Consider the following 14,329-nt stretch of genomic DNA (forward strand, 5'->3'; position numbering starts at 1 on the left):
CGATCCTGGAGAATCCAGCCTGCATGGATTCAAGCCACTTGCCGGCCTCTTCTCTGTCTATACTGCACTGAGGCCTTCCTCTCACTCTGTACTGTAAATCATCTTCTCCTAAATAGGGCTCCTGAATGCTCCGCTCCCTCCCTCCAGCTGGTGTGTACCCCACGGAGGCCTCTCCTCCTCTGTCCCAAAGACTCAAGGGCAAGACCAAGGGCTCTCCTTCCCCCACCACTCCCCTCAAAACTGGACATAATGATTCCTGTCTGTGTCACTGAAAGCTCCCAGAGACTGGGAACTGGTAGTAACCCATTCGGGATCTGCCCTCTGAAGTTCGATCCAATCCTTTCTGGGAACTGATTACATTTTCTCTTTTACCTGGATACCCCTGGCAACGTGAAATTCCTTTCACTGTCTTCCCTCAGCTTCTGTCTGACACATCTGATGCCAAGCCTGGCTGTTCAGGCTGTGCACTGCACAACCCCAGGGGGCGCCATTTACTATGCCGCAAGGTGATGCTGCTAGACTTATGCGCCATAGGAGTCCTGGGGCCCAAACCCCTACCTCCTTCCTCAATCAGCTGGCTACTTGGCCAGTGTTTAGAGGTGATGACTCCCAGGTCACAGAACAGACCCCTCAGTCTCAGGCCGTGTTCCCACAGCCTGCACCCTTGGCCTCCAAGCCTCCCTTTGTTCTAGGGTCACCTGGCAATTTCTGCCCATCAGTCTGCCCCTCCTGGGTACATGGTCCCGAGCAGTTGCCTTTTCTGTATTACTTTCCTTCCTTGGGCCTTGTTTTCACCAACTGTAAAAAGAGGGACTTGGGATCCTGGTCTCCAAGGGCTCTCTCCATTCTAATGCTCACCAATCTCTCCCACAGTGACTTTGCCAATAGGGGAGAGGTGATTCTCATTTAGGGAGAGAGAGAAGCCTCAAGAAGAGAAGAGACATTTACAAAATGCAAAGTAGCCTGGAAGGGCTGAGAAAAGGAGTACGGGGATCTTGCCAGGGTCAGTCCCAAAAGGCTCCATGGTGTGGCAGCAGAGTGGAAGAGAGGAGCCTGACCAGTTTGAGCCACAGAGGAGAGGGGCTCTGTGTTGCCCTGAGGGATAAGGGCCAAGCATGAAATTGCAGCAGGAAAGACAGAATGTTAGAACAGCACGAGGCACCAGTGCTGCGGGCAGGGCAGTTTGTCCACCTGCCACTGGGAACAAATTCCCACAGACTCTCAGACTGGGGATGGAAGGACCAAGGCAGAGGGGTGGGACTGGCACCCCAGCTTGGTGATGGGGTGACATATAAGGGCAGTGATGCAGAAAATGACCTGAGAGTCCAACAGACTGAGATCTGAGTCCCAGCTCTGCCCAGACCCTCTGGGCCACCTTGAGTGAGCCACTTCTCTGGGACCTGTTTCCATGTGTTTTAAAATGGAGAGAGTAACATTTCCTCCTGCCCAGGATGGGAGTGTGGCAAAGTGTTGAGCACATTGCCTGGTACATAGTCAAGGCAGCAACTATTAACTGCTGTGATGCAAGTGTACTGGCAGGTGAGCTGTGCACATAGGAGGACCCACACATGCACAGGCACTCACACATGGTAGGCAGGGTGGTAGCTGGGGCACACACCCTGCCATGTGCCCTTTGGAAGAGTTGGGGGTGAGTAGGAACTCAGGCTCTGGGAGGGGGGAGGGGGGAGAGAGGAGCCTTTTCCAGCCACAATGGTGTCATCTCACGGTGCCGGTGCCTCCCTCTGCAGGGGAAAAGGGAGGGAAGTGGGAAAGGGGGGTGTTTAGATGTGTTCCACACTTGCTGTGTCTCACACAACCAGCCCAACTCCACGGGACCCCTTGGGGACAGAATGGGAGTATATTCTCAGGCACCTATATTGCACGCCCATTGCAGGCACAGGGAGATTCACACTGGGCCCAGGATTCGTGGGATGGGTGGATTTACACACAGCCCTATGGTATTCGGGCTGAATTCATGCTCATCCCATCACCGAAAGTCGCCTTTGGGTGGAGGGATGGGGTTCATGCCAGGCCATCACTGGGTCCAGGTGATGGCATCACACCTGCCAATGTCACAGGCTGGGTGTAATTTCATGGTGGAGTCACACACTCCAGCCTCATAAGCCAGCTCTGCTGAGACCCGGCTTGCAGCCACCCGCTGCGTGGCCAACCCTGTGGGCAATGGCTTTCCTCCACCAGGACCTCCCAGGTACCAGCTGGTCCCAGAGTGTACAAATAGGGGCTGATTCTCATCCATCTTTCCATCCCCAGCACCCAGCTCAGGGCCTGGCTCGGAGCAGATGTTGGTGAATGAACGTCTGGATAGATGAATGAAGGAATGACTAACGCCCACTCCCTCAAACCCCCACGGGCTACACCTCCTAAGCCTGGAGGACGGCAGAGCCCACGGGACCCAGAAGAGTCCCCACGTTCAGATCTGCGGCACCTCTGCCTCCCAGGGATGGGTATGGGGGGAGGGGGCGGGACGGTTCACTAGCGGATAAGACTCGCACCCCTCCTTCCCAAAAAGAAATCTGGGTCTCCTGACCGAGCTGGGGGTGGGGAAGTGTTGGGGGGGAGGGGTCGGTGTCGTGTCCTGGAAAGACAGAGCGACAGGACAGGGGGGCGCGTCCTGATTGGCGTTGCGGGGCGTGGGATGGAGCAGGGGCCACGGGACGTCACCTTGAGTCCCCCGCTCGGGTCTGCCCAAGGCCTCCGAGGAGGTGGTGAGAGCTCCCCAGTAGAGGGACTGTACAGAGGCGCCGCAGACCTGGTCCTTTTCAGCGGGGTGATGGCGGGGGGACGCGGTGTCCCACGAGGTGACCCGGGGCGCAGGAAGGACGTGGGGTGCACAGAGCCCCCTCTCCACCCTCCAGGGATCCGGCCGCGCCGCTGCCCCTCCCACCCACCCGGAACCTCCGCCCACCTGCACGAAGGGCTCACCTGGGCTGGCGGCCCCTCCTTGAGACGCGCGGGTCTCTTCCCCCGGGCCACCGCCCCTGCCCTCCCGGCGCCCGCCCTCACCTGCACGGCCCGCCTTGGCCATGTCCCGGGCGGCGGGCTCCGGCTGCGCTACCCGCGCTTCTCGCAGCTCCCCGGCCCGGCCGCGGCCGCCGCGGTGCCTCCGGCCCCGAGCGGACTCCGAGCGCCGCGCCCCCGCGCCCCCGCCCCGCTCAGCTGCCGCCACCGCAGCCGCCGCCGCCTCGCCGCTCCCTCCCGCTCCCTTAAAGGCGCCGAGCCGCGGCCGCGCCGCCCCCTCCCGACCGCCCCCCCCTGCCCCGCGCCGCCGGGAAGGGACTGACGAGGCAAGGCGCCCAACGCCGCCCCCGCGGGCCCGCGCCCCCGCCCCGGGCCGCTGCCGCCGCGCTCCGGCCCGCTCCGCTTCGACCCGCGCGGCCACCGCAGCGCGCTGGGGACGGCTGCCTGGGGAAAGGACGACCGGGACCGGGACCCGCGCGAGAGACACTGCGGTCCTGCAGAGATGGGGACTGGGAGACAGGGGGCACGGGGAACGGGGATGGAGACGCTGAAGCGGCGCTAGAGAGACCTCCCTGGGGCAGAGACAAATTCGGAGACGTGTATTCAGAGGAGACATAGAGACCTGGTACTGGGAAAGAGTGACAAAAAGAGAGAACCGTGAGGAGAAAGGAAGGAAGACAGGGGCACAGGGAAGCTCCCTGATCCTAAGAGAAAGGAGGCTCCAGGGGTCACAGACAAGAGAGGGACCCTCCATCAGTCCCCACCAGAAAGGTTCCGGATCATGGGCAGGTCTGACCTAGCGCCAAAGAGAAGGGATTTCTGTGCCTTTAACTCTAAGGGAACATGTGAAACATGCAAATCCCTCCTGGGTTCCTGGCTGGAGCACTGTTTGGGGAGGGCAGTGGCCCAGCGGTGAGCAGGACTCTCTTCCGCCTTCCCAAATCTGGGATGCAGACCTTCTAGTGATCAGGCCTCTCCAGGGCTGGGGAGATCTGAGTTGTGGCTTCTGCCTAGAGGTAGTCAGGGGTCCTTGGTCCAGCACCAACAGGGGGATGGCCAGTCATTTTGGAGCTGCCTGAGGCCCCAATGGGGAGTAGGCCTCTTGCTAGCCCAGGGCCAGGCCAGGCCTGTAGGCCCAACAGAGGTCTGACCAGCCCTTGACAGTACTCCACTCCCCACGCCCACAAAGTCAGCTGCCTGGATCCTGCTGCTGGAAAGGGGTGGGGGGAGCTGGTCCTCAGATGATACCCTTGCTGTCCTCTAAGGAATTGGTAAGGGCTAAAGCCCAGTTACAGTCTGCAGCCTGGCAATACCACCCTCCCCATATCACCTCCCCCTGCCACCTGGAGAAGGGTCCACCAGATAATTCCATCCCAGGGCCAGCCATGCTCCTAACTCCAGGTTCCCATTAGCCCTTCTGTGGAAACTGAGTACACACAGGGTTAGCTGGGCCTCAGGGGCACTTAGGCTAGCACCCCATCTGCAGCTTTGACTCCATCCAGAGGATCCCTACCATGTGGCCCTTCAGATCCTGGCCGATTACATACACAGACAGGGAGCCATGACCTCAAGAGAGGTTTCTTTGTCTTTGGACAGTTCTGATGGTGAGAACGTACTTCCCCACTCCAGCTGAAACCCTCATGCTGCATGACTCACCCTGGGTCCTATGCTGCCTTCTGATGCCTCAATATAACCGGGGCTTCTCAGGGTTGCCTTTCAAAGGGGCTTCACCTACAGTGACCATTCATCCTGGTTGGCCTGGGACTGGGACTGTCCTAGTTTTAGCAGTGAAAGTCTCACATCCCAGGAAACCCCTCTGTCCCAAGAGGTCTGGATCCCAGAGCCAGAGAGCAGTGCCAACACCAGGAGTCAGGATCTCAGGGGATCCGAGTTCATGAATCCAGAGCTGTCCACAAGTGTGTGCCACTGTGAGAATGTGAATGGATCCCTGCAGCCCTTCCCCACTACTGGGGTGGAGGTGGGACAGGGATGGACAGGCAGCATGCCCAGGGCTTTACCCCAATCTAATCCAATAGACTAGAGTGGTTGGGGTGGTTCCTAATCCAATAGACTAGAGTCCTTTTAAGGATATTTGAACAAAGGCACAGACAACTGATGCAGAGACAGAGACAGCCATGTGACTGAGGCAGAGATGGAGTTATGGATTGCCAGCAAGCCACTGTCAGAATCCTGCAGACTTCACAGGAGGCCCAGCTCTGCCAACACCTTGATTTCAGACTTCTAGCCTCCAGAACTGTGAGACAGTAAAGTACAGTTGTTTAAAGCCAGCCAATCGGTAACACCTTGTGACAGTGGCCTTGGCAAACCAAGACAGAGGTATATTGTATTATCCCTATTTTATGAATAAGGAAATGGAGGCTGAGAAAAGTTCAATGCTAATGGTCATGGAGGATAAGATTTCAAGCCAATATAACTGCAAAGTCTGAGCTCCATCCACTACACCTTGCTGTCCTCACCCTTCCCTGCAGGGACATATCCAGATTGGGCTGCCTGGTCTGTGGGTGTGTGAGTGGTCATAGAGGAGACCCCTGCCTGTGCAAGAAGCAATAAACCTACCACAGAGGGACACATCCAGGCCTGAGCACCTCCCGGACCCTTGGCTTACAGGGGCAACAGGGAAGGATGGGCCTTGCTAGTTTCTGGGACAGTCTCACATGTGTGTGCATGTGTGTGCACATGTGTGTGTTCATGAAAATTCACACAGACAGGGGCAAATATCTCCTGCTCACAGAAGACCTTCCCTGAGGTGGGCACTGAGACCCCTCCCCTCACCACTCAATCTAGTCACCACCACAAATCCTGAACCACTAGCCTGGGGAGGAGGGTAGGTGGAGGAATTAAGGGGAGGTGCCAAGTTGATGGGACTTTAAAGAATCATCTAGCCAGCCCTCCCTCCCCACACCCATTTCTCAGATGGGAAAACAGTGGGCCAGAGATGGAGGGATCTTACCACCTGGGAACCAAAACCTCCAGGCTCTATCCATGGCTTCCCCAATTTAAACCTGAGCTGCAGCCCAGTCCCTGTCTGAAGAACAGCCCCACTGGGTAGATGTGGAGTCCAGCAGGGAGTCTGGGGCCCCAATTCCCCCAGGTAAGCTCCTGAATGCTGCCAGTTATTACCAGCTGTCAAGGAAGTGAAGTCTCTACCTTCAGACAGAGCCAACACATCAGGACTGAAAGCCATTAGATTAACTGGTGGGAGTTAACTTCCTGTGTCAGAAGAATCATCTTTAATTGAACAAAGGAATAAATAGCAATTTAGAAATGATGCTGACCTTGGCTGCCTGGGGGAGAGAGAAGCAGGAGCCAGCAGGTGCCTCCTGGGCCTCCCAGCTTCCAGTGATGAGTTCTAGACTCCACCTTTTCTCCAGAGACCTGATGCCCAGGTCCTTTCCTCTGACCACAGTCCGTTCAGCTTCTGCCCTTACAATGGCCAGCTGCACCCAGGCTCAGGCAAGCATCAAAGCCCAGAGAACTGGAAAAACTTAAGTGCAGTTGTTAGTCCTTCCTATTGCCATGGAGGATGTGAGAACAGATGTGGACGGGCTGGAGTAAGCAGGTAGGGAGCAGGAGCTGGCCGCTGGATGACCTCTCAAAAGAACAGACCTGTGCCTGGATATTGATCCTAGACAGATGGTTTCCAAGCACGTTGAAAGGTAAGTGATGGTCACTAGGAGCCAAGATGCCCTCATGGAAAGCCAGTCATGCCAGATGAAGCTCATTTCCTTTTTGGGCAAGTTTACAATGACTGGTAGACTTAGCTATTGCCTGGGTTTGGGCACAGTTGCTGCCCGACTCTCTGATAATAACTTTTGGAATGATGGAGGGAGTCAGAAGCAAGACGGCTAGTCCAGCAACTTATCTGGACACCAGTGCAAGGAGGCCTCCAGCAGGACTTGGGCCAGAGCAAGCATTTCAGCAAAGGTGCCTATGGCAGAGAAGAAGGCAGGGTGAGGAAGATGCTGGTCTTGCAGCCTAGATGGGGAGCCATCTGGCCAGATGCATCCCTTTTCACCATGGCCTTGACAAGCTGGTACCAGGAGCCAAAGCCAAGAGGATGAAATGAACTTGGATAAACAAGCGTGTTCATCCTCCAAGACACAGCAAAACACCCTTTCTCTAGGAGTATTTCTCAATATCCCAGCTGCAAGTGTTCACTCCCACTTGTACATTCCCACCACTCCCTTTTCTTCTCTGCCAATATCACGTTGTGATCACCCACCTGAACTGCTGGAAGCTTCTCCTGGCTCAGTTCTACACCCTTCTTTGCCCTCTGCTTAATGGGTCCCAAATTCTAAAGCCCTTTGCTTGGTCTCCATTGCCATGGGGACAACTCTAAGAGCCCTCAGTCCACCTCCCATCATAACAGCAGCCCCAGAAAGAGTTCCTCTTCTTTGGAGCCTTCCAGAATAGCTCTGGAAATAGCCCCAGGCTGTTCCCCACCATCCAGCACTCTCGATGGGATGTGCCCTTCCATCCAATACTGCTTATTCTTCTCCTCCTTGCTGGTGGCTGTGATTTATCCAGTCTGTTCTTCTACCTCTGACCCCAAGAAGGCTTAGAACCCTGCCTCTCTCCCGCCACCCTGGTGGGGGCCCATTCTCAGTGACTATATTGATAACCACAAACTCATCTTCAAGGCAGATGCTGTAAAGGAGGCACTCGGTGGCCGGGGCAGGAAGATTCTCTTAAGATCAACAAGTGACCCCTTAGATGATCCCCCGGGCCCCCCAGCCATGACAGATTCCCAATCATTAGCTAAGCTGAATTTCCACTTTGCCCAAGAATCTGTTCCCATTTTATTCCCACAGGGGTAGGCTTCAAAATCTAGACCACATACGGGTGCACGTATCGTCAGCATTTTCAAACGATGTTTGGGGACATCTTGCAGAATCTATTGAATTGGACTTCATATGATTTTTACTTGAGTGGTGAGATGAATTGAGGCTCAAACCTAGATATCACCTTATAAATTGCTACTTATCTGGCATATGTCTTGCTGAGTGGGGTGTGCTGGTAGATGGGATTTGGTGAAAGGATCTGGGGACGAAAGCATAGTTGCTTACCTGGAGAGGCTGAAGGTAGGTTTTTTTGTTTTGTTTTTTTTAAAGTGGTAGTTTGGTAGAAATGGGGAGAGATGTAGCAGCTGCTATAAGGAGAGGAACTGGGGGAAAAGAGCAGATGAATAAGGATGTTCAAGAACTGTTTCTCAGTTTTGCTGGGTAATATATACTGGCCATGGGAATGGCAGCAGCAAATTACCTTACTCACTAAGCATTTGCAGTTGGAGTTGTGTTTTGTGCATGTTTGATGTGAAGACTGTTGAGGTTGGCTCCAAGCAAGCCCAGTCACCTTTGAGTTACACTTGGACCAAAGAAAATTTAAGCACTGGATAAATACCCAAAACTCACTGCAAGCAAGACTGGTTCCTTAAGTCCATGTTCCTGCCAAAACCCAGCAGTGCCAGGTACCCAGAACAAGCAAATCCAGCTGCTTTGACCTCAGCCATGTTCCCACCTGTCCCAGCCCCTCACACCATGGTGTTTGCTTGTGACAGATTCCAGAACTCCAATATTAAAACACAGTTGTGGATGATGAGGCACTAAAGAAGAAATACATCAACAGGGGAAAGTGGCCTGTGGTTCATGATCAGTAATGCAACAGCAAGTCATCGGGCAAGGGCAGAAAATCACTGAGATCATGTAAATAGGTTGTGTAATTGATGGTGGCTTTGTCTACTCCTATTATACCATCTGCATTGAGTACAGTTCCTGCACTCCTTGCCTCAAGTACGCCTTTCCTATCCAGCTTCACCACCCTGAGTGGTCCTTGTCCCCACCCCACCCCCTGCATACACACCCTACCCCTGTGGGTCCAGCTCTGGCTGCACTGGCTGCACTGGCTGAGTACCCTGGACACAGAGTGGCAGTGTTGGAAGGGTTTTAACCTCAGCTGCATGTGGTAGGATAGAGAGGATGGGTGCCACCATCCTGCTCCTCAACTCTTGGCACCTCCCCCAGACTGGAGACAGACCTTTTTTGTCTCTTTTGTTCCCAGGTCCCACCCCATTCTCCTCCCCAAGGATCCACACTGAATTTGTTGTGCACTCCTCCAATCTACCTTCAAAAGCTTTTTTCTCATATATGTGTGTGCATGAACATTGCATAATCATGTTTCCTATGTGCTTTAAAACATCTCATTGGTGGTACTGTGGCGGACAGAATGTTCTGCTCCTTTCTCTTTCCCCTAATATTGCTTTGGAGATCTCTCCACAGTGATATTTGGAGATGCAGCTTGTTCCTTTTGACTGCTGCCTGATATATTATTGTGTGAATATACCTCATTTTATTTTTCTGATTCCCTCTTAATTGCCATTTAGGTTTCACAGTTCCTTGCTGTTACAAATGACGCTGAGACAAACATCCCCTTGCACATCTGGTGTTCGTGTGGGAGATTCTCTGGGGACACGTACCCAACATTGGAATTGTTGGGCCTTAGGGAACATGTACATCCCATTTTCCTAAATACCACAGTACCAAATTGCTCTCTAGGGTGGTGGTTCTGCCAGTGCCTTCCTTTTACGGATGTTGAGACCAAGGTCCAGAATGAGGAAGTGATTTGCCCTAGATTAGGTTCTGCCTTCCTATCCAGGGGTCCTGACTTCCGTTCCCAGGCTCCACCCCCTCGGAAGAACACTGTCTCACTTCTCGTGGAGCTCCTGGCAGTCTCCCGCAAACCAGCAGAGCTGCTATGGAGTCCTGCCAACTTTGTTCAGGAGTACCCTCTGCCCTGTGATAGAAATTTCATTCCCCAAGCACAGTGGGCCCCACCACAGACCTTCCCACGGGGTGGTGAAGAAGGAGGTGGGAGATCTGAGCTAAAGTCAGCAAGGAAAGACCTCCTGTGAAATCAGAAATAACCCTTGGCAGCTCCACCACCGGTTGCCCGTGGGTGATAAAGCCTCCTGCTACAGGCCCTCCTGGGCACTGCCTCACCTTGTCGAGGTAAATTTTGTACTTGTTGATACAGATCTCAAAGTATATTAGTCTTGGCTCCCCAGAGAGAAACCCACACTTTCAGGGCTCCAGCAGCTGCTGAATAAATGCCAAGACAGGGAGTCATTGGGGGAAAGAACCCTGAAGAAAAGCTCATTCTGTCCACCACCTGCCTCCAGGTAAGACTTTGCTAAAACCTTCAGACCTCTCCTAGGGTTAAAGTTTATAGGGAAGAAATCCCTTAATTTATTAAGACCATTCCAGTTGCATAACTGTACTTGCTGGGCAGCTCTTTCTCATGTCTGCTCTATTTCTCTACTACTGTAACAACAATAATAATGGTAATAGCAACAAATATTTGCTGAGTGACTACTGTGTGCCAAGAAGTGTTTGAAGTGCTTTACATGTGTTGCCATTTAATCCTTAGGGCAACATAATGATCATTCCCATTTTACAGACAAGGGAACTGAGGCTCAGAGGGGATAGGTTTCTGTCTTTGGGTCATGGTGAAACAACTATTCAAATCCAGGCCCTCTGATGTCCATGCTCTGGCCTTAACCACTAGAGGGAAGAAGACAAGAAAAAAGGAGACAGCAGTAAGGTAAAGGAAGCCAAGAGGCTGAGGACTGTGTCCAGGCTCTGCAACAAACTCAGGATGCAACCTCAGACGAACCACAGCCCCTCCCCATTTCTGTGCTTTCCTTGCCTATACCACGAGCCCATTAGACCTGTAAGTTCCCCAGTTTCCCAGAGTCTTTCCAACTTGGCTTTGATCCTGTGATTTTCCAAATCCCATATGCGAAGTGCCCAGGCAGATAGGGGAGGGGAGGAAGGAGCTGAGTCAGCAGGATTTTCCAGGCGCAAACACACCGCTGCCTTTTTCTGGGCAGAGGAGCCTCCGGGGGCTCTCAGTGCCTCCCTCCTAGGCTGCTGCCAAACCGATATCCCGGGCCAATCTCAGCTCTGCACAAGCCGTCTACTCATATTGGAATTTGAATGCTTCTGGTCAGAATGACTAAAAGGCTGAATTTGACAAGGGTTTTGAAAGTGAATTGACTCCACTTATTAAAGATATAGTAGATTACATGCTGAGTGAAAGGACACCCTGGGGACTCCAGGCTTCCCAGCCTTTCCTAAAGACGGAAGCATCCCTTTCTGAGCCACTCCTGGTAAACCACATTGGGGAGACATTTCACAGAGCAGATGCCAATTAAATTATTGGCTGAAGGATCACAGTCCATCAAGGAAACATCTTGGCCCAGATGGGCTGACGATGAATAAAGAGGCATTTCTAAAAATCCCCTCTGGTTATTTTATGTAAATCCATTTCTAGAGGCAGGAAGGCATAGGCTAAAAGGAAAGTATTCATGGGAAGCCTTGACTTTCAGTTATGAAATTTATTAGGAAGAGACGGAGAAGGGGAAGGAGGTGTGAGGTGTGTTTAGAGCTTTGGAGAAAGTGATGGACAGGGAGTGAGGCTGGGTGGCAGCACTACAACTGCTCTGTTTCCAGATTTGGAGCATCTGGGAAGTGGATCTTAAGTGGAAAGAGGGGGTGTCCTTTATGCTGATGTGGAATCTGATATTCAGGAGGGTGTCATAGTGTCAGAGCCCACCAGAGTTGCAAGGACATTCCAGAACCAGCTCATCAGACCCAACCCTGCTCACTGGACTCAGCTCCTTGCTGTACTGAGAGGAAAGCTGCACCCCATCAAAAACTTGACTCAAAGGAGTTGGTGGCAGAGCTGGGGTTCAACAAGGCTGTCCAGGCTTCTAACTCAGAGTCCCCTCCCCCAGCCTCCCAAGGACACAGGAGCAGTCACTGGCTGTGACAAGGAGACTCTACGCTCTCTCCTTGTGTTGTCCCCAAGAGAATTGTTCCCTCCAGCCTCATTGCCAGAAGCAGTGAGGTGTTGCTATGCCCAGACTGCATTTTCTTGCAGAAATAACACAAGGTCCAGATGACGTGTATGTAACAGTTATGCTTCAGGCACAGACTTAGGCTCTCTTTAAAAGGGGGAATTTTCTGGGGGCTCCAAGGGTCCCAGAGGGTTGAGGGAGGCTTGGAAAGCAGAGAGTAACTGAGGCAGCTGGAGAGGGCCAGGAATCAGAAAGCATAACTGGCCATCTTTTGGCAGGAAGGGTTTGGTCTCGTGGCCACTCTCTTTTCCGTGGCCTGACCACTGAGTGAATCCTACAGTCCCTCATCTCTGCACCACTCACTCAAGTCGAATCCTGGTAGGCAGGTCTGATCGGCTGAGCCTGGGCATGTATGGGATCCCAGCCCAACTTCCAGGGCAGAAGAGGGGGATCAGAGGCTCTGGCCTCCCATGGTGGGAGGCATCACCCTGCATGCCTGGGACTAGAGTCCATGGGCATGGAGAAAGTATTAAACTTCTGTGGGTTGGACAATTTCCATGGGAAGCTGCCTTGTGAATTCCAGGTGACTTAAACACCGGGAGCTGTGTCATCATATGAGCCAGCAATCTCCCAAAGCTCACCCCTAAACCCTGCCAAATGCAGGGCTGCCTGTTGCTCCCGAGGTGAGGTGAGTGAGGTGCTGCTCACAGCCACCTGTGAGTGACACTCCTTCATCCCTGGGGCATCCTCTGGCAGGAAACTTCTGGGAAGGGGCTACACCCTCCCAGATCAACAGCCAGTAATTGAAGACACTTCTTGGTTGGGGCTACGGCAGGCTATAGGGTTTTAAATGTGACAGCACTGCAGTATTTCATATTTGGGAGAAACGAGCAACTACGATTTTTAGAATTGAAATTATATTTCAAACTATAGACAGTAAAGCTCAGCATAAGACAGAGTGAGCCTCAAATTGGGGAGGTAGATTCAGCTCCCCTCCCCATGGCTTACCAGTTATCAGGAATTCCTGAGGTGGGAGGAAGGAGAGTTTTTTGTGCATCAGAAAGGAGCATGGGCCAAAAAAAATTAGAGGGAGCAATGATGGAACTGCGTGAGCACCAGACTGAGAATTAGAAGACCTTAGGTCCAGTCCCAGTTTCAAGACTGATTTCCGGTGGGACCTCTCCCCACTCTGGGATTTTGTTCTCCATCTGCAGAAAAAGGGGCAATAGATCCTCCTCTGTTTACCTCAGAAGAAGAGATCTCAAAATGCTTTGTGATTGGTACAGTGCCTTGTAAACAGACACCTCATAAAGTATGAAAGGTGAAGGGGCAGCCTCAGAGCCCTTCAGTTCAGGGCTCCTTAAGCCGGGGTCCAGGTTTGCCTGCATCTAGGGATTGAGAGTCCCCAGAAATGGGGTGTGAGATCGAGTGTGTTTCAGATTTTAAAAGGGCTCTTCATCCTTCAAAATACCAAGAACTCTTGTTTCAGTCGACTCCTTTGTTCAGATGGGGAAAAGGCCCCCTCAGTCAGTGTGGTGAGCATGGGGCTCGTTCGTGATTATAGCTGTGAACAGTTGTCCGAGCTAATTAAAAGCTCTGGCGCCGTCCCCTCCCTTGGCCCAGGTGGCTTCTGTCACAAGCCGCGCAGGTCGTGGAGCTGCAGCAGTGTGCTGCATGTAGGCCCAGGGGCCCCAGGCTCAGGGCAGGATCAGCACTGACGGAAAGAGCAGTGGCCCAAAGCCCTGCCCAGACTGCCCAACAGAGACCCCACTGATCGGTCTCTCCCCTAGCTGTTTCAAACATGCCTCGGATTTCTTTTTGACACTAAAGTAAATTCATGCTGCTGAACAGCCACCTACATGGCTGACGAAGGCTGCTGGCTTCCCATTGGAGGCCTGCGAGGAGATTCTGCAGGTCTTTGAGGATTGGCAAGTCTCTTCCGTCACACTGAGTGAAACAAAATCCATTACAAAGAGCTAAGGCCCGAGAGGCAGGCCAAGGACGAAGCTGGCTGGCTGCGAGGATACACGCCCAGGCTGAGAGCCACATGGGGCTCGGCCGGCCGTCTCCCCTGTTGCAATCGCTCAGCCTTCAATATTTGCCCCTCTTGCATGCACCACCCTGGGATTCTCTTTGTTCTCAATTCAATAGTTTGGGCAGCGATTCTGTTTTTCAATGTAAAAGCCCATGCAGGCAGACCTCTCGGCACATTTATTGTGAAACTGGAGTTTATGACTGATAGGATTTCAGAGCAGGGATTGATGAAATACGGATGGAACTCTTGGCAAGGGCGTGGGGCTCCCAGTAGACTCCCCCATTTAGAAATAGAATAAAGATTAGAAAGCTTTAACAAGAGCGATCTGGGGTGAATCACGCTTTCAAGGGAAGGACAGGGTGGGGAGAAACTGCTTATTCCTGTTCAAGGGCATCTTCTTGGAGCATAATAGAAAATCTTGGTCAGGAAGAGGGATGAGC

At 52.9% G+C, this 14,329-nt stretch overlaps 1 protein-coding gene across 3 annotated transcripts in view; it reads right to left on the reverse strand.

Annotated features, from left to right (window-relative positions):
- Positions 1-14,329, reverse strand: part of PITPNM3 (PITPNM family member 3) — a 129,639-nt gene that overhangs the window by 109,889 nt on the left and 5,421 nt on the right. The window contains exon 1 of one of the 3 annotated variants that reach the window (XM_037809586.1): positions 3,025-3,127. The exons of 1 other annotated variant lie outside the window; for it this stretch is intronic. In XM_037809586.1, the coding sequence (XP_037665514.1) occupies positions 3,025-3,046 (22 nt within the window). In that variant the 5' untranslated portion in view covers positions 3,047-3,127. Of the gene's footprint in view, positions 1-3,024; positions 3,128-14,329 lie in introns of those variants that run through there. One more of the 3 variants, XM_037809587.1, reaches the window with a different exon arrangement.

The sequence above is a fragment of the Choloepus didactylus genome, chromosome 18, assembly GCF_015220235.1.
Source record: "Choloepus didactylus isolate mChoDid1 chromosome 18, mChoDid1.pri, whole genome shotgun sequence".
Taxonomy (NCBI): domain Eukaryota; kingdom Metazoa; phylum Chordata; class Mammalia; order Pilosa; family Megalonychidae; genus Choloepus; species Choloepus didactylus.